A 24,252-nucleotide genomic window follows, 5' to 3' on the forward strand; every position below is an offset into this window, starting at 1 on the left:
TTACTACACCACTTATTGCACCGGACGTCCCCCACCGACAGACAGGGCCACGGACCGGGTCTAGCCACCGTGACAACCCCAGGACTGAGACCTAGAGGCCCGGCTCCGGGTACCCCTCGGCCCTGCGGCGGTGTGGGGGCGCTCCACATATATATATGGATCTTTTCCACTATCCGCTCATGATATGTTCATTGCTGCTATTCCTCCTTTTTCCTTGTCTGCCAAATCGCCATATGGATGAATCCCTTTGGGTCATAGAAATGTATATACACCTTTATAGGTTTTGGTTGCCATGGTAATGGCTGGGTCCGCGTCCTCCCCGTGAGCACGGGTTCAGCGCGTCCTGTGGATTGGCCGGGGGTGTGTCTGGGTGCTTCTGTACTCCAGCGCCTCCCGCCACTCACATGTCCGCTCTGTATACCAGGTGACTCTGGTGAGGATGTATGGCTCTGCGCTGTTTGTGCATGCGCTGTGGGCTTCATCTGCGCTGCGGTCACATGACCGGTGGCGTGGGGGGCGTCATATGCGCATGCGCCGGCATCTTTGAGCCAATGGACACCCTAAATGAGGTATTGAGGGATTGGCTGTGGGGATAGTATGGCGCCTTAATCATCGATAACAGGGATTGGATGATAGATCTGTTTACAGCTGCGGATTGGTGTTAGGGTCGCTATGACAACTATACAGCGATGCTCTAATTGGTGGATATGTTTGTGTCCTTTGTCCCGTTTATATATTGTATACAGTTTCTATATGGTACGTAGGCTGTCATGTGTTATATTGCCTATATTGCATTGGATTTTATCTTTTTGTACATATTGTTTTGTTGTTTATAAGATATATTAAAGGCCGCCCTTTGGTAGTGATTGGTCCGTGCCTGGGTTCCACACTACTTAAGATGGCCATTTATGCTGTAATGTATGCTTGACAAAGGCCGGTTGCTTTTATATTTTTTCACCTGGAAACGGATGCTGCTCCTTTTTCAAATTTTGTGAGTATTGGTCCAGTTGGATTCATGGACTTTGGAGCACGCACTGTGATTACCTGAGTGCTGTTGGTTGATTGCCCTTATTATACACAGGGGCTCTGTATATAGTGCATAGTGTACTGGCAATACAATGATCACCTGTGACATTATACACAGGAACTCTGTATATAGAAGAAAAGGAACATACTGCACAGGGCGGCACTAACTAAACCCCCCTTTGCTTCCTCCCAATGGAAACAGTCTTCTAAAAAGTTAATTATATTGCAGCAGTAATAATGTCCCCACTTGCCACCATAAATTGATAATGTATGTTCCTCTTTCTGGCCCCATACAATAAAGGTACCTTCACACTAAACGATATTGCTAGCGATCCGTGATGTTGCAGCGTCCTGGCTAGCGATATCGTTGTGTTTGACATGCAGCAGCGATCAGGATCCTGCTGTGATATCGCTGGTCGTTGCTGAAAGTTCAGAACTTTATTTGGTCATCAGATCGGCGTGTATCGTCGTGTTTGACAGCCAAAGCAACGATGCCAGCGATGTTTTACAATGATAACCAGGGTAAATATCGGGTTACTAAGCGCAGGGCCGCGCTTAGTAACCCGATGTTTACCCTGGTTACCATTGTAAAAGTAAAAAAAACAAACACTACATACTCACCCTCTGCTGTCTGTCACACGTCCCTCGCCTTCTGCTTCCCGCACTGACTGTGAGTGCCGGCCGTAAAGTGAAAGCAGAGCACAGCAGTGACGTCACCGCTGTGCTGTACTTTACGGCCGGCAATCACAGTCAGTGCGGGAAGCAGACGGCGAGGGACATGTGACAGACAGCAGAAGGTGAGTATGTAGTGTTTGTTTTTTTTACATTTACACTGGTAACCAGGGTAAACATCGGGTTACTAAGCGCGGCCCTGCACTTAGTAACCCGATGTTTACCCTGGTTACCCGGGGACCTCGGCATCGTTGGTCGCTGGAGAGCTGTCTGTGTGACAGCTCCCCAGCGACCACACAACGACTTACCAACGATCACAGCCAGGTCGTATCGCTGGTCGTGATCGTTGGTAAATCGTTTAGTGTGAAGGTACCTTAATTAAAGGGAACCTGTAAAAATGAGGTTTAAATAAAGTATTTATGATGTCCCCATTTGCATGCTAATGAGGGCTTTGACTAGTCAATGGGGAATTAGTTAACCCCTTACTAATCAGCCCCCTTTCCATGTTATCAAGCCCCAGTAGGCGTGATAGCATAATTTGTAGGAGCTGTCGCCATTGCCATTCCCTGCAAATCTCGCGTACACGTGCAGCACATTTCAGCAGCGTCACTGCATCTCTGCAGCTAGGTTTACACTTCCCTGCTTTAGAAGTGCACTGCTCATGACCGAAAGCCATCTTCTGAACTTCCGATTATGTGCAGTGCACCTCTGAACCCCGTGATAACATGGAAAGAGGGCTGACTAGTCAGGGCTAAATAGTGCACCATCGACTATTCAAAGCCCTCATTAGCATAGAAAATGGGGACAAAATAATTGCTTTTTTAAACCTCATTTTTTCACATAAACGTTATACAGGACTGGTTAGGCAGGGAAGTTTCTCATAAATAAGTGAATGCTGCTGGGTTGGAGGGCATGGGGGACCTGACAGGTTTCCTTTAAGTCCCTCATTCTGGCCTCCTTTATTTAATAATGTGCTCCATACTGGCCTCCTAGGTCCCTTGGTCCTGGCTGTGCCCCCTAGGTCACTTGACCCTGGCTGGACACAGCCAGGTCTAAGGGACTTAGGGGGCAAAACCAGGGTCAAGGGGGCACAACCAGTATCAAGGGACCTAGGGGCACAGCCAGGGCTATGGGATCTAGGTGGCAAAGCCAGTGTCAAGGGATCACCGCTAGGGCCAAGGCACCTAGGGGGCACAGCCAGGGCCAAGGGACCTAGGGGGCACAGCCAAGGCCAAGGGACCACAACCAGGTCCAAGGGACCTAGGGGGTAAAGCCTGAGCCAAGAGATCTAGGGGGCACAGCCAGGGCCAAGTGACCTAGCGGGCACAGCCAAGGCCAAGGAACCACAGCCAGGGCCAAGGGACCTAGGAGATACAGCCAGGGTCAAGGGACCTAGGGGGCACTTACCTGCCCGTGCTCCTGGCTCACTGTGCGGTGTTCTCATCTTGCAGAACCAGTGCGCTCATGTTAATATGGCCGCCGACCTAGCAGAGGCCAGCGGCTGATGTGAGTGCGCACGTCACAGGCATTGCATGACAGTGATGTCATACGCCGGCAACGCCACTGTCAAGCACCACCTACGGTGGGTCCACACAGTACCACACATGTCAGTCTCTGGTCTCTGCTAGGATGGCGGCCTATTGCTATGGTGACGGGCAATGCATTTCAATTGAATGTACGTCCGAGGACGCACATTCAGTTGAAACTAGTGGGACACCTCAACGAACTGGTCAAGGGCCTGCCAAGGTGTCGGGGCCCACCAGAGAATTTTCCAGTGCCCCGGTGGGACTGTCTAACCCTGCCCTCATACACAACATGCTTATGTTCCTTATCTTAAAGACTTCCATGGGCATGATGGACATTACCCTACGAACATTCCGGATATTTTTTGTGCTGAGATTTTTCAAACTCTTTTGGGAATATATCTCCCAAATAGATCTATGTTAGAATACTTACTGATCTGGGACTTGAGCTGGAAAGTCCCAGAGTTGCCCTGGCGTGGGGGTCCTGGTTATGTACATAGCAACAATCAGGGTTGCCAATCGTCAAGAAATCCCAGGACATCCTGTAAAAATAGGACACTTTTTTGCACTTTCCATAAAAAATATTTAAGGAATTTGTGATTTTTTTTTTGTTATACAGATTATTTTAACTGTAATTAGCATCATTTTACAATTCACAGTGAATGCAGATCATGTCGTCATATCGGAATTATGCATTGTTGACATGTATCACTTATAATTATAATGATTTATTACGATTTTCCAATGTGTCCGTAAAAAATAATGTCCGTACGTGAGTTTTTGATAAGCTGTCCAGAAAAAATAAAAAGTCAAATTGGCAACCCTAGTGACAATCCTGGTTCTAGGTCATATACTGTAAATTTGCAGGTAATTACCCCAGTTCAGCAGATGATGACACGAGCAAGATCTGTTCCATATTGTTTTTTAAGAAACTATTAACACGTATGCAAGATCCCATTAATGTGCAAGGTTGGCACTGTTTGGTTTATTTTGTTCGTTTTTGCTCTTGAAATGAAACTTGCAGTAAAAATAGATTAAACATGAATATTTAGGCGTGTAGCTTAATATTGGCTGTTATCATGTATTTTTTTACGCTCTGGTTTAATAGCTGCAATGTTATGTGTAGGAATAAATTGTAGATGAGACGTCTGAGTGTGGAGGATGACGGCTGCAGCAGTAAGTACATCTTGGGTAAAGGAAACTGATTGGATGCAAACTGGAAATGCATCTCAGGGAGCTCTACAGTAAAAATGAGCCCCTAGCAGTAATAATCGTGTGCCATCATCCAGCAGCCTCAACTAGCAGGAGGTGAGTGGTGATTGGGCGGGAAGGGCCAACCTCACTCCTCCCAGCCCCTGTGTAGAGCTGTAAACTGAGCTTTGAATGTGACACCCGGGAGAAAGACAGAGCAACACAGCCATCAGCAGGGAATAACCTAGTCACAGGGAGAAAGGGGAGAAGGAGACCACAACTGCTCAGAAGCATATAGTGTAGCTATTATCGCAGTGGTGGCTGGATATAGTGTGTCCACTTTATGATGATGTCTCGGTATTGGATGCTATTACTGTTCCTGACTATGGGTAGAGGAAAGCAACCACAGGGCTCTGACTCAAGCTCTAACCCAGCTCCGGGGTTGCTACTACCCACAACAGACCCCCTGTCAATGCACATGATGAAGCTCTACGAGAAATACAGTCGAGATGGCAGTCGTCCTCAGGATGGGAATACAGTTCGGAGCTTCCGGGCACAGCCAGGTAAGCGTAAACCCATAGGGGTCCATACTGAGGGCAAAACATCCGAATATCCATAATGTTACGTAATGTCATCCAACGGGTCCACAGAGAGTAGCTACACTAAAGGACACATGCATCCAAGTGGCACTTCTAAGTTACACACTGGTTTTATCTCTTTGCCCAAAAGATGTCATGAAATTGATGTCCGCACCTTTTTTTTTATAATTACTCACCTGTACGGTAACTTACAGCTATGTGCGCTGTCTAATTGTCAATACCGAAAAGAGAATGATGGTCCCTAATACTTCATTATAGCATCAAGCCTCGTAAGTTCAAGGTATAGTCTATAGAAAGTGTAGAAAAACAATTATGAATTTTATTCGAGACAGGTCTACACTCATTATTACGACCATAAATGACAGCGTCACACACTTTGTTCTTAAATACAATACACCCCTACATCCTGCTATATAAACAGTAGATGCTTCCAGTAATTTATGATGTGATATAAAGCTCGTTAACAGATGGATCCTACAGCAAGTAGTAGATGTGCTGGATTTGTGGCAGTTTTCAGGTCCTTTCAATAGCCAAAGTAGTCACCAAACTACAACATTTTCTATCCAGCACAGTGGAGTGTTTCACTGTTGACACAGTGTTATGTATATTGTATATAAGTATTGAGGTTATATACAGTAATTATCCTTAGGTTCACACAACCATATAAAAAATCAAGAGTTTCATCCAGAAAACGAGGAATTTTGTTTTCACTTGTCATGTGTGCAGTCCGTATGCAATTCACTTTTCTTTTTTTTTTTTTACAGCAGCAGCAATTCTTAATTTACAAGACCATTTACATTTTACAATGCTAAAGAATTACAATGTACTGTATACGTATGGAATTTGTTTTTCTTCACACCCATAGACTTGTTTGGGCGATTCTCATCCGAGTTACAGAAGAAACACACAGATTCAATCTGTGAAAAAAAAAAATACTCGTCTGCAGTGCCCCATTGAATAGCATTGTCTGACAGCACTCAGACCAAAAATATGGTTGTGTGAATGAGTCCTTATTCTGAGCTTTATCAGCTTGATTGGATTAAACTGGGTCCTACTAAAATGTTACTAGCTTAACTGATTTTCTTACTTTTATGGCTACACACATTAAGTTTAGGTTCACACTAGTGTTTGAAGTTCTATTTTTCTGTTCCTGTAAAGAAACAAACCAAAAAAAAAGAACTTCTAGAAGAAATGCTCATTCCTGGGGCAGACAAATATTGGGGTCCAGTGGGTTAATACTGCAGTCCATTTGGTTTTGGGTGGCTGTCAGTTTGACAGAAAAGATTGTGCAGCAGTAACAATGGCAGAACTTGTGACATAGCCTCATAACAGAGGCTGCAATTGAAGGGTCAACCTAGCCTCATTGTAAATTATGCTTAGTGGAGAACCCTATCACAGTCCTCAGGAACAATTTTGCCTCTTCTCATTTGATGTTCCTATGAGTAAAAAGGGTGTCTGGGTTAGAAAATCAATTTAAAGGAGAATTAAATAAAGGGGATCTAATGTTCAAGACCACCAGTTATTCTGTCATTCTCTCGGGAGGACTTATTGTGCTTATACATAAGGTAGACAGTCCATGAATTAGAATTGGTATCATGTAATTATTAATTTTCCCTGTTGTGGTGCTGCAGGGAAATATACTGGTTGTTACCAGATTCACAAGAAACCCTGATTAATTACTGATTATGAAAATGACCCTTCTAATAAAAAAGGATTAGCCATAGTTGAATTACTATTTAATTACATTGAAATATATATTTTTTGGGGTAAATGGATGAAACCTCCTGTGAGCCCTTCCAAAAGATTGACAAAAAAAGGCTAGTGGAAGCATATCACAAACATTGCTCCTCTTACCAATGCCACCATCAGGGCAATACCGGTGAGGCACTAATCATGGGCTCTAACTAGAGTTAAAAGGGGCAACCAATGTCTGTCATATGACACCTGTCACCCCCTAGTCATTGCATGGTATCCAAGTAGTTATTATGACTATTTAGTGCATTTTTAAAATCATATTGTCACCCTTTGATTTTCTTTCACAAAGAAATAGAATTAACATTTTGGATTGATCAGATGGATGGACTATGCCACATGAACTACTCATAGATATCACAGTTTTCATTCATGGTTAGATTATGCAACTGCACCACTCATCCGTAATCTGTGGTAGGATCTGGCAGTAGGTCCTCATTGCCACTAAAGTGACATCAAAGGGGAAAATTAGATACTACTTAGTGCACAATGAAATCAATGGTCTGTATAGAAGAAGCGTAGATGATCGGGAACCTTCAGAGCAAAATATGGTCTTTGTGCATGAAGATTCTAAATGTGAAGACCCGTTCTAATAAACCTGAACTTCCTAATGGATTTTCTAAACCAGAAAACTCCTAGGAATGTCTGTCTGAAATTAATACGTTATGGTTACTTATTGTAGCCATTAGACTGGCAAATTTTTAGTGATTGACTATCAAGGCCAGCCACCACCGAATAGAGAATTCAGAAGTACCCCCTCTTCATATTCTGTCTCTATTTGCCCTATATGAAATAGAGGTTATTTCACTATCACCCGGACATCTGTATAAGGATGGAGTTGATCGATCTAATTATTCTCATAACAACTCAGTGACATTCTATACAGAATTAAGCCCTGTTCTATAATTATAAATACCCAGTCGCTTTAACAATAAAAGATAAAGAAAATATAAATACCCTGCCCCCAAAATATAAAACATGGTAAATTGAATGTGTGACATAAAAATGAATATAATAATAAAATAATAATAAACATGAAATATAATGTGTTAACAAACTTTAACTCCTTCACTTGTCAAGTAAGATTATATAAAGAGGCCTCAGTAGAGCTTTTCTAAATGGAATATGTCAGTAGGATCAACCCTTCTAAGCGGTCATAGAAAGTTGAAAAAAATGATACCTTGATATCTGCCATCCGATGTTTAATTCCAGAGTAATCCACATTTTTCTTAACGTGAGCGACTAAGATCTATGGATAGATCTATGGATAGATCTATGGATAGATCTCCCTGATAATCTGCCTCCAGAGCTTATTTTAAATAAAATGGTGCATTACCAGTGTGAGACATGTAATGACTAACAGTCTGCTCTAATGATCTACATGTCTCACATTGGAAATGTTCCCTTTCATTTTAAAAGAAGCTGTGGAAGCAGATTCTCAGGGAGATTTAAGTCCAGCCCATAGATCTTAATACATTAATAATGTATTATAAAACATGGATTTTATTCCACTTTCAAAGACCTGCATGCCCATATAGATGGCTTACGTGGGTTGATCCTAGTGGCAGATTCCTTTTAAGTACATTATATGTTCAAATAATTGGTATAATTAAAAACTACAATGCAGGTATAAAAACAAACGTATAAGAAAGTTATGATTCTAAAAAAAAGTGGAAAAAAAAATTTGACTGGCCATGAAGAGGGTAAGACCTGGCTATTCTAAAAAAGAGCAAAAATGCTAAAAACATATTGATAGTCCAACAAATAGTAAAGGTAAACTAACATACAGTGAGAATGCCTGAGTCTGGTCCTGAAAACGCAACCTGTCCTAGATCTAAGCTGTATAACTGAAGGATCCTTTGTGAGTTGGGTGACTTGGCATTCATATGACCATTAACAATACAGTATATTAAAAGTTTGACAAATGCTTCTATGGATAACTTAATCATGCAGACACACTGAGGGGTCTGAACCCATACATTCATCATGTGTCTAATCCGTCCATGAAAAATAAAGTGTTGGCACAATTATTCCTCATATGTAATAAAGCTTCTTTATCTGACAGATTTTATGGCTTCCCGTCCCACATATCGCTTCAATTTAACATCTCTACAACAGTCTGAAGTTGTCTTGGCTGCCACTCTCCATTTTGGACCTGACAAAGGCCCTAGGCCTCCCAGGGACTCATTCTGCAAACGCTCCAAGAATACGTCCTGTCGTTTTCTGCTTCAACCACAAAATCAGAGGGTTAGTGTGGTCTTTAAAAGTATTCTTCATCAAAGAGATTTAGGTCTGGTGAAGTGGAATATCAGCATTGCTACGTCTAATAAAAAGGATGCCTGGCATGTGAAGGATATAACTAGCATTATAAAGGAGGCCCAACATCAACAAGACTTCTTTATCTCAACTGAAATTGATTTTGGTCATAAACTTTCTAATATTCATGAAAGTAATCCAAGGGAAGCCCCATACATCTTAGTATTTGCCAACGATAGGGCAATTTCAGAGCCTAACAGTGTGGCAGTAACTTTACAAAGATACGACCCACTCCAATCAAGTGTTGGTGATGCAAAGCAGCTTCTCAATGCATCTTCAGAAAGCAGAGTGAGGAGAGAAGCCACATTTTTGGCTTCAACCCATAATAATGAACTACCCGATGTTAAGTATATTCACTATAGCAAGCAGGACCTGTGGGAAAGTACATACAAGTCACTGAAACAAAAGCCCCAAAAGAAGGAGCGGAAGAAGAAGGGTAATGAAAACACTGATACGTTGCCGAAATCTCCAGTCCTTCACTTTGATGAGAGGACAATGAAGAAAGCTCGGAGACGCCAGTGGGATGAGCCAAGAGTCTGCTCCCGCAGATATCTCAAGGTGGATTTTGCAGACATTGGATGGAGTGAATGGATTATATCTCCCAAATCATTTGATGCTTATTACTGCTCTGGTATTTGTGAATTTCCTATGCCAAAGGTAAGAAGTTAAAAAAGTTAACAGTTTGTCAAAGAAAATGCTGATTTCCAAACTTGGTAATATTCCAAAGTGGTACACTAGGAGGTTTGTTTGATTAGTAGGGTTCAAATGTGGACCAGCCTTATGAAGGTGACACAGGGTTAAATCCCAAATGTTTGTTTTACTATTGTCATTATTGTTTTAGCCCTGGATGACCTCCTTAGTGTAATTTTTGTTCTCATATTTTCTTAGCCCTAATCATGCGTGAGTAGCCTAAGACATTTTGCAAACTTGAAACAACTGACATTTATATTACGTTAGAAGGACACTACATAGATTCCTCCAGAGGCTTTACTTAATGGAAACCTGACAGCTGATACATGCTGATTGATCCAAAGGCAGCATGTGTCAGACATTGGTTGTATGATTTCAGCTAGGTATGTAATGCTGCAGTGTTTCAAAGAAAAACATGGTATAATAGGCGCCGTGGACCAAGCCACATGGCAAAATAGTCAGAAAGGTGACTTCTCCTCACCCACTATCAATGACTGTCAAGTCTTTCCTTATACACGCATGCAGAAAGAGCTTGTCAGTCCCTGTGATTGGGTGGAGAGAAGCCAACGAGGGCCTGCCTTTCCGTCTACCCTCCCGAGCAGCTCAGTTTCTGGGCTAGCTTTTAAAGTATGTTATTCTCTTAAATCAAGCCCAACTATAACTCTTACAGCAAGTTCTCTATGCTATCTGACTAATATCTCATGAGAGCAGTGTTCACATTCAGAAAGGGTGTCAATACAATGTTCTCGCAATACAATGTTGTTACAGGCCCTAGAGGGGGTATTCGGTGCTTGACTTTCAATGGTCATCTATCAGTCCTTGATGAACAAGGGCTGGGCCCTGGGTCTTGACTGGTGTGGGCAGGTTCCTGGACCTTGACTCTAACGAATCTTGTCCTCAGGTCTTGACCAGCGTGGACTGGTCCATGAATCTTTACTGGCCTTATCTGACCCTGCTCACGGGTGTACAACAACTGGTTTAAGCCTCCTGGTGTGTTCCAGTGTCTCGCCTTGGCGTTCCCTTTAGCATACGTCCTGCTTGTCTCACTGGTTGGTGCCAAATCCTTTCCCATCTTGCTAGTCTGGCCTCGTATATAAGGGAACTGCGTCATGCAAGTCACCTAAGCTGGTGCTCCGTCTAGACTTGTCTTTCTAAAAGCTCTTCCCCTTCCTGTTGGTTCTGCCGGGTTCTGCTTGGGCAGTAGATGGAAGTCTCCGGACCCAAATGCCACACAGTGCTGGGGAATTTCATCTTCTACGGCACACCTTCTTATAGCTGTTATCATACATGGCTGAATTCATACAGTCAGAGTCTGATACATGCTGCCTGTGTATTGGGCAGCATATAACAGCTGTCAGGTTTCATTTACAGCTCCTGACCTCCAATGGCTATTTTGGCAAAAATGGCACTTCCATGACATGATTCAACAGAGAGCTTGTCACATCTCTTTTAAGCAGATAATGCAGTTCCGTGATATAACATGTAAAGTGGTTGTAAGGTGAAACTTCACTTCAAAGAAACTAGTAAGTGTTTGAGTCAGTCTTTATGTTTTTTTCAGGGACTACAATATTACTGGTCTGTCTATATCAGATTAGTGAGTTTCTAACTCTTGGCATTGCTGCCAATCAACCCAACATATTTTTTAAGGGTTGTGCTTGATTTTGAAGTTAAGGGGTTATATCCAAAATCACAATGATTTGTTATAATTATGTACACAGACATATAATAATTTGAGTCAATATAACTAATTTATAAATCTGTCCTGTTTTGCACATATCACTACTCGAAAGTATGTCTCTGCAGACACTGTTTAATCTCAAGTTGCAATTGGAACCAATCTGTAGTTCCAGTGCTCCTCGTTGATAATGCTCAGTGAGCGTGGTCTCGGCCAGCTGGCTTCCTGCCAGCATAGATCTGCTCTCCCTGACTGTATTCTACCTTTGGAATACGCTCTCTGGTTCTGTACACAAATCTGCATGAATGATTTTATGTTCTGAAACACAGTACAGTACATTGATATATCTGCCTGTGTGTCTTCACATCCCTATTTTGTTGGTTTCTAGCGGAGCTCACTCACCTGCGCTCTTCTCTATCTCCACAAGAGAGTTTGCAAAAACTTGGCTCAGAAGAGCTTCGAACACCAGCTGAGATAAGCTGTGTTTGATGCCCTGATGGGGCTTGTCAGAAGCACACAGGAGAGGGGAGGATGGGGTCTGCAACACTCCAGAGAAGCAGGGTGCTGCTAGGAAATGTAGTTTTAACAGATATAAGTAGGATGGCTAGAGATGAAAAAAGACAAAACGGTACAAAAAAGAAACATTATGTTTAGTTTAGTATGCATATTAACAATGAATATGCATTTTCTCTGCTTTGTGATTGCGTGAATAACCTTTTAAGCCTCATTCACATTAATGACTGAGCTGCAGTGACTTGAAGCACAGTCACTAATAAAATTGTTGAAGCTGTCCCTAGCAATCAATAAATGGGCCAATCTACTTTGATAATTTAATGCAGATAAGGCATTTTTGACATGGCAGCATAGTTTGATAATTTTATCTTGTTATTAACATTCTACAGGTTTACGAGATATTTTAATTGTCGAGTAGGTGCAGCTACTCTCAATTCCACAATAAACATGTATACCGTATTTTTCGGACGATAAGACACACCGGACCATAAGATGCACCCCAAATTTTCAGAAGGAAAATGGGGGAAAAAAATGAATGCGTCAAATGGGGGTCCGTCTTATAGTCCTGAATTCAGCTTACCCTGGGGGGATCAGCAGCGCTGGTGGAGAGGAGTCACAGGGGGTGTTTAGTGGTCCGGCGATGATATGACCCAGACTGGTGAGACAGATTCGGCAGTGCTCAGTGGTGCGGGAGCTCCTCCGACATTTTATGAAAGCGTGGAGCCCCCGCACATCCATTGCTGAGATGCGGTGGTCTCCTAAAAATCCCATCCCAAGGCTGGTGCTGCAGGTTCGGCGGTGCTCGGTGGTGCGGGGACTCCAGCTGCAATTTGTGAAAGCCTGGAGCCCCACACTTCCATTGCCTCGATGCTGTGGAATCTGGGAAAATGGCCGCCGGACGGAGGCGGAACATGAGCAGATTGAGATCTTGGCAATGAGATCTCATTTCCCGAGATCTCGGTATCTCAATCTGCGCATGCATCACCTCTATCCAGCGGTCATTTTCCCAGAGGCCACAGCTTCAAGGCAATGGAAGTGCGGGGCTCCGGCTTTCATAAAATGTCACCGGAGCCCCCACATCACTGAGCACCGTCGAACCTGCTGAACCTACCGCACCTGCCGCACCGGGAAAGGGAGTGAAATCATCGCCCTGCAGCGTCGGACCACCTGAAGAATCGCCCAACTCCTGCTGCCACCTTGCTAATTGTAAGTACGGTACATTCCGACTATAAAACACGCCTCTGTTTTTCCTAAAACATTTTTGGGAAAAAAGTGCTTCTTACAGTCTGAAAAACACTGCATTTAATTTAAAAGAGAAGAGTCAACAAGTGTCAAGAAAGATGTTATCTCCATTAAATCAATACTGACTGGTCAAAGAACATCATTGTTGCATAGCAACAGCTGTTATAAGAGCTGTAGCGATAGTGTCTCTACATGCTTCCCTCCTCTCCCGGCAAGGATGGCGATTCACTCACAGCTGCAGCCCCTGTCCCACACTTCCTCCTGTTGCCCAGCTCGCAGATCCCCAGGGGCTATGCTTAGAGCAAGTGCATGCTCCCTCCTTCTTAAAGGGACAGCATGTATGTCCTAAAATGTCCCCAGCCAATGGCTGGGAGGCATTTATTATTTAAGGCACCTCCACCTCATGGGAGGTGCTTGGGCAATGTGTTCACTTTGTTAGTTGCATGCTTGCTAGTTCTTAGGTCCACTGTTCTAGTTAATCTTCCAATACCCGCCTGCACCTGCTGTTCCCACCTGTATACCAACCGTACCTGACAGTGCCCACCTGTATTCCAGCCGTATGGGCCTGCACCTGCTATGCCCACCTGTATGCCAGCCGTACCTGCCTGCAACACAAGTGCTTGCCTGTTTATCAGCTGTACCTGCCATGCCCACCTGTATACCAGCCGTACCTCCCTGCAACTGCCAATGGCCGCCTGTATACTTGCTGTTCCTATCTGCTCCTGCCAGTGCCTGCCAGTATTCCAGCCATCCCTGCGTGAACCTTCCGCTCCTGTGTTCCTGCTGTGCCTGCCTGTAGCAGCTGAACTCTCCCTTCTAGACTGTTCCAGCCTCCTGCTTCTGGGGGGGGTCAACTGCCGAAGAGTCAGGTGTTCACCTAGTTAGACTCTCCTCAGACTACGACAGAGTGGTTCCACTCCCCTTGCAGTTTGCCCAGCCCATGGAACCAACTGGCTGTCCAACCTCTTCAGTCTCTGACCTTTTCCAGGAGGTCTCCCACCAGAGGGACCAGCAGGACAAAATCATGTCCTATCTACAGACTTTGACCACCCACCTTTATACATTCTTCCTCCCCTACTCAAGCTGTGGTGACCTCAGCCATGAATCTCCAGACTACCACCTATGTTTCTGGTTCCCGACCCCGCCTGTATGCTGCACCATGTTTGTTATGATGATGTCCCATACTGTGCCGAGGAATCATCAATCAATATACATTGCACTTTGAGCTCTTGGCACATAAGTTCACTCCTGATCAGGCCAACGTGGCATTCATGATGTGTCATCTTACCCGAAAAGGCCTGCCGTGGCTCAATCCTCTTTGGGGAAGAGGGTATCCCCCGGTCTCCAACCTCCAGACTTTTTTTTTAAGCTTTCTGCAATGTTTTTGATGAACCTGGCCACGTTTCCTCTGCAGCATCCTCCTTCCTTCGCCAGGGAAACCTCACAGTGGACCAGTATGCTGTCCAATTCCACACCCTGTCCACCTTCTGGGAGGATCTTGCCTGGAAAAGCTAGCTGGTCGTAATATTCGTACGTTGTTGATCGACCTGGTTTTCCTGTCTACCCTGATCGACATCAGGTTTCAAGAGTGCTCCAAAGAGGTGTTCCATGAAAGAGGATCTAAGCATTTGGCTACTACCTTCCACAAGCCGATCATTACACAGATTTCAGCTTCGACACCTTCCTCTGAACCTATACAAGATGACCGATAGAAACTGGCAAAGCATCATCAGGAGGTCTGGCGTTCAGAGGGAAGGTGCTTCTACTGTGGTAGTCATGAACATCTGATCTACTCCTGTCTAGAGAAGACTGGAAACTCTAGAGCCTAGGATCAATAGGAGAGGCTATCCTGGGTGAGAATTACTTCTCTCCTCTGCTGACTCTATCAATGTCTGTTTCCTGTGGCAAAAACCTGTTTCATTTCATAGGCTTACCTGGATTCTGGTTCCGCAGGACATTTCATGCACCAAGCCATGGCAGATTGTTATCGGATACTCATTCAATGCCTCCAGAGTCCATTGGTGGTATCATCTGTAAATGAGTGACCTGTAGCTGAAGCAAATTTCTTAATCTCCTAGCGGATCAGAGAAAATCTCCTTTTATGTGCTACCAGGTGTGTCCCATCCTGTGCTCTTGGGCCTGCCTTGGCTACCTACACACCAGCCTGTCCTGGATTAAAGGTCAAGAGAAATACTGCATTGGAGTCATGCATTCATCCTGCTTGATAACTGGCTACTCCATCAAATTTACCAGGCTTGCCTCCTGCTTATTGGGCCTTTGCAGATGTTATCGAAAAAAGGAGGCGGAGACACCACCACCACAGGCTGTATGACTGTCCTATAGATCTTTTCCCTGGTTATTCTCCTCCTCAAGGCTGTATCTATTCCCTTTCTCAGGCAGCCATGTCCAAATAAATCAAAGAGAACCTTGCCAGTTGATTTATCCAGAAGTCATCCTCCCCAGATGGAGCAGGATTCTTCTTTGTTAAAAAGAAGGAAGGCTCTCTCCGGCCCTGTATTGACTATTGGGGTCTCAACCAGATAATGATCAAGAATAAGTAAACTCTGCCACTTATCTAAGGGTACCGTCACACATTGAAATTTCCATCGCTACGACGTTACGATTCGTGACGTTCTAGCGATATCGTTACGATATCGCTGTGTCTGACACGCTACTGCGATCAGACACCCTGCTGAGAATCGTACGTCGTAGCACATCGTTTGGAACTTTCTTTCGTCGCTTGATCACCCGCTGACATCGCTGGATCGTTGTGTGTGACAGCGATCCAGCGATGTCTTCGCTTGTAACCAGGGTAAACATCGGGTAACTAAGCGCAGGGCCGCGCTTAGTAACCCGATGTTTACCCTGGTTACAAGCGTAAACGTAAAAAAACAAACTGTACATACTCACCCGTCGGTGTCCTTCAGGTCCCTTGCCGTCTGCTTCCTGCTCTGAGTGCCGGCCGGAAAGTGAGAGCAGAGCGCAGCGGTGCTGCGCTCTGCTCTCACTGTACGGCTGCACTCAGAGCAGGAAGCAGACGGCAAGGGACCTGAAGAACACCGACGGGTGAGTATGTACGGTTTGTTTTTTTACGTTTACGCTTGTAACCAGGGTAAACATCGGGTTACTAAGCGCGGCCCTGCGCTTAGTTACCCGATGTTTACCCTGGTTACCCGGGGACTTCGGCATCGCTCCAGCGCCGTGATTGCAACGTGTGAACGCAGTCTACGACGCTGGAGCGATGATCATACGACGCTGCGACGTCACGAATCGTGCCGTCGCAGCGACGAAAATTTCAATGTGTGACGGTACCCTAAGTGTTGTGTGATCATCTCAGTGATTCTAGAGTCTTTACTAAAATTGATCTGCGAGAAGCATATAGCCTAATCTAAATATACCAGATGGATGAATGGAAGACTGTCTTCAATACCCGGGATGGCCATTATGAGTATCATGTAATGCTATTTGGGCTCTGCAATGCCTCAGTAGTCTTCCAAGAACTGGTAAATTATATCTTCTGAGATCTTCTCTATTCTTGTGTGGTGGTTTACCTGGACGATGTACTGGTGTTCTCCCCCCATCTGCACCATCTGCCATGCACAGGAGAGATGTCCACCAGGTCTTGATGAGATTGAAGAAGAACCATTTGTATGCCAAGTTTGAGAAGTGTGTCTATGGCAAACCTCTCTTGCCTTCTTAGGATACATCATCTCTGAGACCAGACTGAGGATGGATCTCGAGAAAGTGTCTGCCATTCTAAAGTGCCCCGATGGCCTGAAAGCTGACTAGCAGTTTCTGGGATCCCCAAATTACTGCCACCAGTTCATTCCACATTTTTCATCTTGGACTACTCCAATTTCTGCCCTGATCTGTAAGGATGCACACCCAAAGGAATGGTCTCTGGAGACTGAAAGCACCTTTTCTTCCTTAAAACAGACCTTCTCTTCAAATCCAGTGCTGCATGGACCTGAGAGTAATAAACAATTCTATTTGGAGGTGGATGGGGCCAGTGCCGTTCTTACTTTGAAATCTACTACGGGACGTATGGTGACTTGAGGGTTCTTCTCCAAAGCCTATTTAGCTCCAGAAAGTAAATACTCGATAGGTGATCAAAAACTCTTGGTGATTAAATTGGCTTTGGAGGAGTGTCGTTTTCTACTTGAGGAAGTGGTTTATTCTGTAATTATCCATACGGACCACAAGAATTTAGCCTATTGGCAGTCCGCACAATATCTAAATCTGCGTCAAGCCAGGTGGTCTTTGTTTGGTTTGATTCTGTTCTTCATTTCCAGCCGGTAAACAAGAACATCAAGGAGGATGCACTTTCCAGGTCCTTTCTGTATTCTGACCCGGAGGAAAAGCCTCAGTGCATCATTGAGTCCTCCAAGATACTTACCGTTGCTCTGACACTTATCATTTAAAGTGAACCTATCATCAGGATTTTCCTAAGTAAACTACAGACACTTTTAGGTTGGCACTGTTATATTGATTGCAATGATACATGGGATGATGAAATCCATCTTGTGTTTTTTGTTTATTCTGTATTTAACATTTTCAGTTAATGAGATTCTCGTGCTTTGGGGAGGGCCTGTGGGCACATGTTTATTTGGTGCTCTGTTCTCATATTCATACTTATGGGCATAAATGATAGGTCACTGAACCTTCAGTGACTTGCCTCCTATTTTAAATACTGAACTTGTTCATATTGTGGTCATTGGAAAAAAAATTACCGTAACTACAGAAAAATGGTGCCAACGGCAGCGCATGCATAGTGGCATCTATCATTTTAATCAGTGTAATGGCGCCAACCTTACAGTGTCTGTAGTTTGTAATTCGTGTTTGGTGGCGCTAAGTGACACTATGCTATCAAACCCTGCTGCAGCACCACCAAACCTCCACCAATGGTTTGAAAAAATAGTGCCCTATATAGGAATAGTATACACTTAAGTGTATACAGGTGCGCGCTGGGTTATGGCGTCAGAGTAAGGATGATAATAGATAGCCGCTGCAATGAAAAACACTCTAAGTCCCACAAAATGTGTGCTATTGTGTAAGCTTCATGCAGGTAGATTAAGGCAAGTAATGACTGAATTAATACCACTAACTAAAAGAAAGGGAAGCTAAGTAAGAAGTGGAAACAGTTCTGCCTACCTCCCAAATTGAATCATTCTCTTCATCAGCTCTGGAATGATTCAATTTGGGAGGTAGGCAGAACTGTTTCCACTTCTTACTTAGCTTCCCTTTCTTTTAGTTAGTGGTATTAATTCAGTCATTACTTGCCTTAATCTACCTGTATGAAGCTTACACAATAGCACACATTTTGTGGGACTTAGAGTGTTTTTCATCGCAGCGGCTATCTATTATCATCCTTACTCTGACGCTATAACCCATACACTTAAGTGTATACTATTTCTATATAGTGTCTGTAGTTTACTTAATAAAATCCTGATGTCAGGTTCACTTTAAGGCACTTCCATCTGACAGGAGGTACCTGGACAACGTGTTCACTATCCTTGCATGCTTGCTAGTTCTCAGGTCCCCTGTTCTAGTTTATCTTCTAGCACCTGCCTTTACTTGCCCATGTCTGCCTGTATACCATTTGTACTTGCACTTCCTTCCTGCACCTGCCATGTCCACCTGTATACCAGGCATACTTGCCTACACCTGCCAGTGCCCACCTGTATACCTATTGTTCCTGTCTGCACCTGCCAGTGCCTACCTATTTCCAGCCATTCCCACCTGCACCTGCTGCTCCTGTGTTCCTGCCGTGCCTGCCTGTACCAGCTAAACTTTTCCTTCTAGCCCGTTTCAGCTTCCTGCCCCTTGGGGGTCAGCAGCCATGAGTGCAAGGTCCATCCTGGCGTAGCACTTAGTGTTCATCTGAAGCCAAATGTAACTCCACCACAAGGGGCTCTAGCGTAGAGTCAGGTGTTCATCTAGTTACACCCCTCCAGCCTCTCCTCAGACCACTGTTACATGAACAAAGCGCTTGGCGGTGATGCATGTTCTAAATGTATATGTAAACTCTTGTTAGTTGCACATGTTTTTTTAAAATATCACTAATCACAGAAAATGAACAAAGCATTAAAAAAAACCATCTTAGCAATGTCTACCATAAACTCTTAAATTTTGTTGATCCTTTTTTATCTATCTATATAATCGTCTAAGGGGTACTTCCTTTTGTCTGTCTGTCTTTCTGTCTGTCTGTAACAGAAATCCCGCATCGCTGATTGTTCAGAGACCGGCTTAGTCCGTCCGTGAATTGGCCCCTCCCTACTCCCCTCCAGTTAGTGCCAGTGTGTCGCCCCATCCTGGAACAACTTTTTACTATTGATGCTGCCTATGCAGCATCAATAGTAAAAAGATATAATGTTAAAAATGATTAAAAAAAAATAAAACATTGTGCTATTCTCACCTTCCAACGTCCACCGATGCTCGAGATGCTGCCGCCAGCTTCCGTTCCCAGTGATGCATTGTGAAATTACCCAGATGACTTAGCGGTCTCTCGAGACCGCTAAGTCATCTGGGTAATTTCGCAATGCATCACTGCATCACTGGGAATGGAAGCTGGCGGCAGCATCGCGCACATTGGGACAGCTTCGTTGGACGCCGGAGGGTGAGTATATAACTATGTTTTATTTTATTTTATTTTTTAACAGGGATATGCTATATAGTATGTGGGCTGCGTTATATACTGTGTGGGCTGTGTTATATACTGCATGGCCTGTGTTATATACTACGTGGGCTGTGTTATATACTATGTGGGCTGTGCTATATATTACGTGGGCTGTGCTATATACTGCCTGACTGCTATATACTACGTGGGCAGTGTTATATACTGTGTGGGCTGTGTTATATACGCGCCGGACTCTTCTCCTCTTATGTGTATGGCTTATCTGCGACTGCGTGGACCTGCTTCACGGTCTATGTACATGGTACTTACATCTACGACTGCGCGAGTCTCCTGCTCCTTCTGGTTTGCTGCATCTCCTCACACCAGTATCACTTTTGGCTTATTGTTCGCACTATTTAAGACTTTTGTACACGTCTTTTCTGCACCTTCCCTGACGAAGCCTGGTTCGCCGGGCGATACATGTGGGATACCTGCTCCTCTCCAGGTTGTATGCTCATGGAGGGTTTCCTCTTCTTATTATCATGAGCTCCTTTGTGCCGTGTATATGGCCACTTATCCAGCCCTTGGTTCTGTTTGGATCTGATATTATCTAGGCCCTATTTGTCATGGCCATGTTGTTTCATGGGACTCGGATTGTTTCCTTCTATTATTAGGGTTACTCATGTGCTCGTCTTATTATAGACTATCACGCTATTGCCCCATGAGCCAGTAGGGTTGGGTATTAGGATTTGCCCATTTTTCATATGGCTGTTACAACCTGGTTAGTACATTGTTTTTGGTTGTTTTAAGTATGTTTTAGTTGTTTGTGTGTTTTAAAGATGTGTCAATAAATCATTTGGTTTTTCTATTACATGTGTTATTGTTTGGATGGTGTGCATTTTTTGCAGTAATACTTTTCTCTTTATTTCTTTGGCTGTGTTATGTACTGCGCGGCCTGTGTTATATACTACGTGGGCTGTGTTATATACTACATGGGCTGTGCTATATATTATGTGGGCTGTGTTATATACTACCTGGTGGTTATATACTACATGGTGTTATATACTGCATGGGCTGTGTTATATAGTACGTGGCCTGTGTTATATACTGCGTGGGCTGTGCTATTACTGCATGGGCTGTGTTATATACTGCGTGGGCTGTGTTATATACTACGCGGCTGCTATATACTACGTGGCTGTTATATACTACGTGGCTGTGCTATATACTATGTGGCTGTCTGTGTTACATGAGCTGTGCTATGTGGCTGCTATATACTACGTGGCTGTCCTATATACTATGTGGCTGTGCTACATACTATGTGGCTGCTATATACTACGTGGCTGTTATATACTATATGGCTGTGCTATATACTACATGGCTGTGCTATATACTACGTGGCTGGCTGTGCTATCTACTACGTGGCTGTCTGTGTTATATACTACGTGGCTGTGTTATATACTACGTGGCTGTGTTATATACTACGTGGCTGTGCTATATACTACGTGCCTGTGCTAAGCGCAACGTACATACATACATATATATTATAGAATACCCGATGCATTAGAATCGGGCCACCATCTAGTATCGTATAATTACAAATGAGAAATTTAAAGAACTTTCTGTGAGTCTCAGGAGCTCAACCACATCCCGTCTTTTCATCACTGTTCTGTGTGAGGCTGTAAGACAACTGACTGCAGCATAAGCCTCTCGGCTGTGCCCTGTCTGTAGTGGGACAAAAACCTCAATGCACTGCCCAATTGCCAAAGAGGTGGGGGTGACCTGTTGAAGCCTACACCACGTTTAATCCTTCAGGAAATAGGGTGAACTGTAGCATGAACAGCCACTTGTAACATCAGCACCCCGAGTACAGAGTGGACAACACAGTGTGAGAATTCGCTTCTTACCTCAGCTACCCTGGTATTTCCAGTATTAGATCAGAAAGATAGGATGGACAGCAGTATGAGCAGCCTCATCTTACCTAAGTACTTCTAGTATCTCCAATATTAGGTAAGATAGTCAGGGTGAACAGCAGTGTGAGCAGCCTCTTCTTATCTTACTACCCGTAGTATCTCCAGTATTAGATCAGATAAACAGGGTGGACAGCAGTGCGAGAGCATTTTCTTACCTCCACAACTCTGATATCTCCAGTATTAGATTGGAAAGACAGAGGGACAGCCGTGTGAGCATCCTCTTCTTACCTCTGCACCCATAGTGTCACCAGCATTAGTTCATATTGACCGGGTGGACAACAGAGTGAACAGCCTCTTCTTACCTCAGCACTTCTGGTATTTCCAGTATTAGGACCAATAGACATATGAACCGTGAAATATGGCCATCTGAATCTGGATTTAGGGTTACATTTATAATTTATACTGGGTGGTTATTAACAGGTTAAATTATAGATTCACCTCACAGCACTGCTGTTCAGTGGCATAAATAGAGTCCCATACGCTTCGATGCAAAATTTGGCCCTGGGTTCCCACCTTAATATTGGTCAGATGTATGGGCCTTTGTAGTGTTCTAGATCCTATATAGAAATATGTGTTCACACGCCATTAAGTGGAGTTCCTGAATCTAACATTCACTACAAATTATTAGTCCACATATACAAATCACTACACCATGGATGTGCTGCTACATATATGTAATCTGCATCTGAATTCTGCTGACATATTTTTATGATAATAGAAGAATTTTTTTGATATACAGTACAGACCAAAAGTTTGGACACACAATCTCATTTAAAGATTTTTCTGTATTTTCATGACTATGAAAATTGTACATTCACACTGAAGTCATCAAAACTATGAATTAACACATGTGGAATAATATACTTAACAAAAAAGTGTGAAACAACTGAAATTATGTCTTATATTCTAGGTTCTTCAAAGTAGCCACCTTTTGCTTTGATGACTGCTTTGCACACTCTTGGCATTCTCTTGATGAGCTTCAAGAGGTAGTCACCGGGAATGGTTTTCACTTCACAGGTGTGCCCTGTCAGGTTTAGTAGGGGGATTTCTTGCCTTATAAATGGGGTTTGGACCATCAGTTGTGTTGTACAGAAGTCTGGTGGATACACAGCTGATAGTCCTACTGAATAGACTTGCAGCAGTACGCTATTCCATCCGGTTTGCATTTAGTTGGACCATCATTTATTTTTCAACAGGACAATGACCCCAAACACACCTCCAGGCTGGGTAAGGGCTATTTGACCAAGAAGGAAAGTGATGGGGTGCTACGCCAGATGACCTGGCCTCCACAGTCACCAGACCTGAACCCAATCGAGATGGTTTGGGGTGAGCTGGACCGCAGAGTGAAGGCAAAAGGGCCAACAAGTGCTAAGAATCTCTGGGAACTCCTTCAAGATTGTTGGAAGACCATTCCTGGTGACTACCTCTTGAAGCTCATCAAGAGAATGCCAAGAGTGTGCAAAGCAGTCATCAAAGCAAAAGTTGGCAACTTTGAAGAACCTAGAATATAAGACATAATTTCAGTTGTTTCACACCTTTTTGCTAAGTATATAATTCCACATGTGTTAATTCATAGTTTTGATGCCGTCAGTGTGAATGTACAATTTTCATAGTCATGAAAATACAGAATAATCTTTAAATGAGAAGGTGTGTCCAAACTTTTGGTCTGTACTGTATATAAAGAACTGCATTAATGTCTAATACCAGATAAAACACAGCCTATGATGGTGTCGGTGTGACCAGAAACTGCATGTTATTCTTAAAATAACATGGTGGAGGCCAGTCATATTCTTTTTAAGCACCTCTTGAATCTGTCACCAGGTTAATGCTTCCAATCGGAGGGAAACATAAAATAGGAGCACAGACAATGGCCCTGATTCATAATTTACAATTTCTTGAAATCAGTTTTCTTCTTTTATCGTGTTGTATTCGCTGACATTTTTGTGTAAATTCTTTACAATGGTGCATGTGGTTGAAAAATGCACTATCTTTTGGTTTTTAATAGTTTTTGTGACTTTTCAGTTCCAAATGTAGCAACACCTTTAAAAAAGCCGCATGGTTGTGAAAAAATGTGTCGAAAGCTCAACCAGAAAGCTTATTCCGGTCACGGACTGGAGTAAAGGTACCTTCACACTAAAAAATAACGATAGCGATCCGTGACGTTGCAGCATCCTGGATAGCGATATCGTTGTGTTTGACACGCAGCAGCGATCTGGATCGTGCTGTGATATCGCTGGTCGTTGCTGAAAGTTCAGAACTTTATTTGGTCGTCAGATCGGCGTGTATTGTCGTATTTGACACCAAAAGCAAAGATGCCAGCGATGTTTTACAATGGTAACCAGGGTAAATATCGGGTTACTAAGCGCAGGGCCGCGCTTAGTAACCCGATATTTACCCTGGTTACCAGTGTAAAATGTAAAAAAAACAAACAGTACATACTCACCTTCACGTCCCCTGCCGTCCGCTTCCC

General features: G+C 43.7%; 1 protein-coding gene across 1 annotated transcript in view; it reads left to right on the forward strand.

The window, feature by feature from the left end:
- The first annotated feature begins 4,621 nt into the window (after positions 1 to 4,621).
- GDF10 (growth differentiation factor 10) overlaps positions 4,622 to 24,252 on the forward strand; it is a 30,465-nt gene continuing 10,834 nt past the window's right edge. Inside the window, exons 1-2 of the mRNA XM_077251142.1 lie at positions 4,622 to 4,975; positions 8,829 to 9,736. Of these exons, the coding sequence (XP_077107257.1) occupies positions 4,756 to 4,975; positions 8,829 to 9,736 (1,128 nt within the window). The 5' untranslated portion in view covers positions 4,622 to 4,755. The remainder of the gene's footprint in view (positions 4,976 to 8,828; positions 9,737 to 24,252) is intronic.

The sequence above is a fragment of the Ranitomeya variabilis genome, chromosome 4 (genome assembly GCF_051348905.1).
Source record: "Ranitomeya variabilis isolate aRanVar5 chromosome 4, aRanVar5.hap1, whole genome shotgun sequence".
NCBI classification, from domain to species: domain Eukaryota; kingdom Metazoa; phylum Chordata; class Amphibia; order Anura; family Dendrobatidae; genus Ranitomeya; species Ranitomeya variabilis.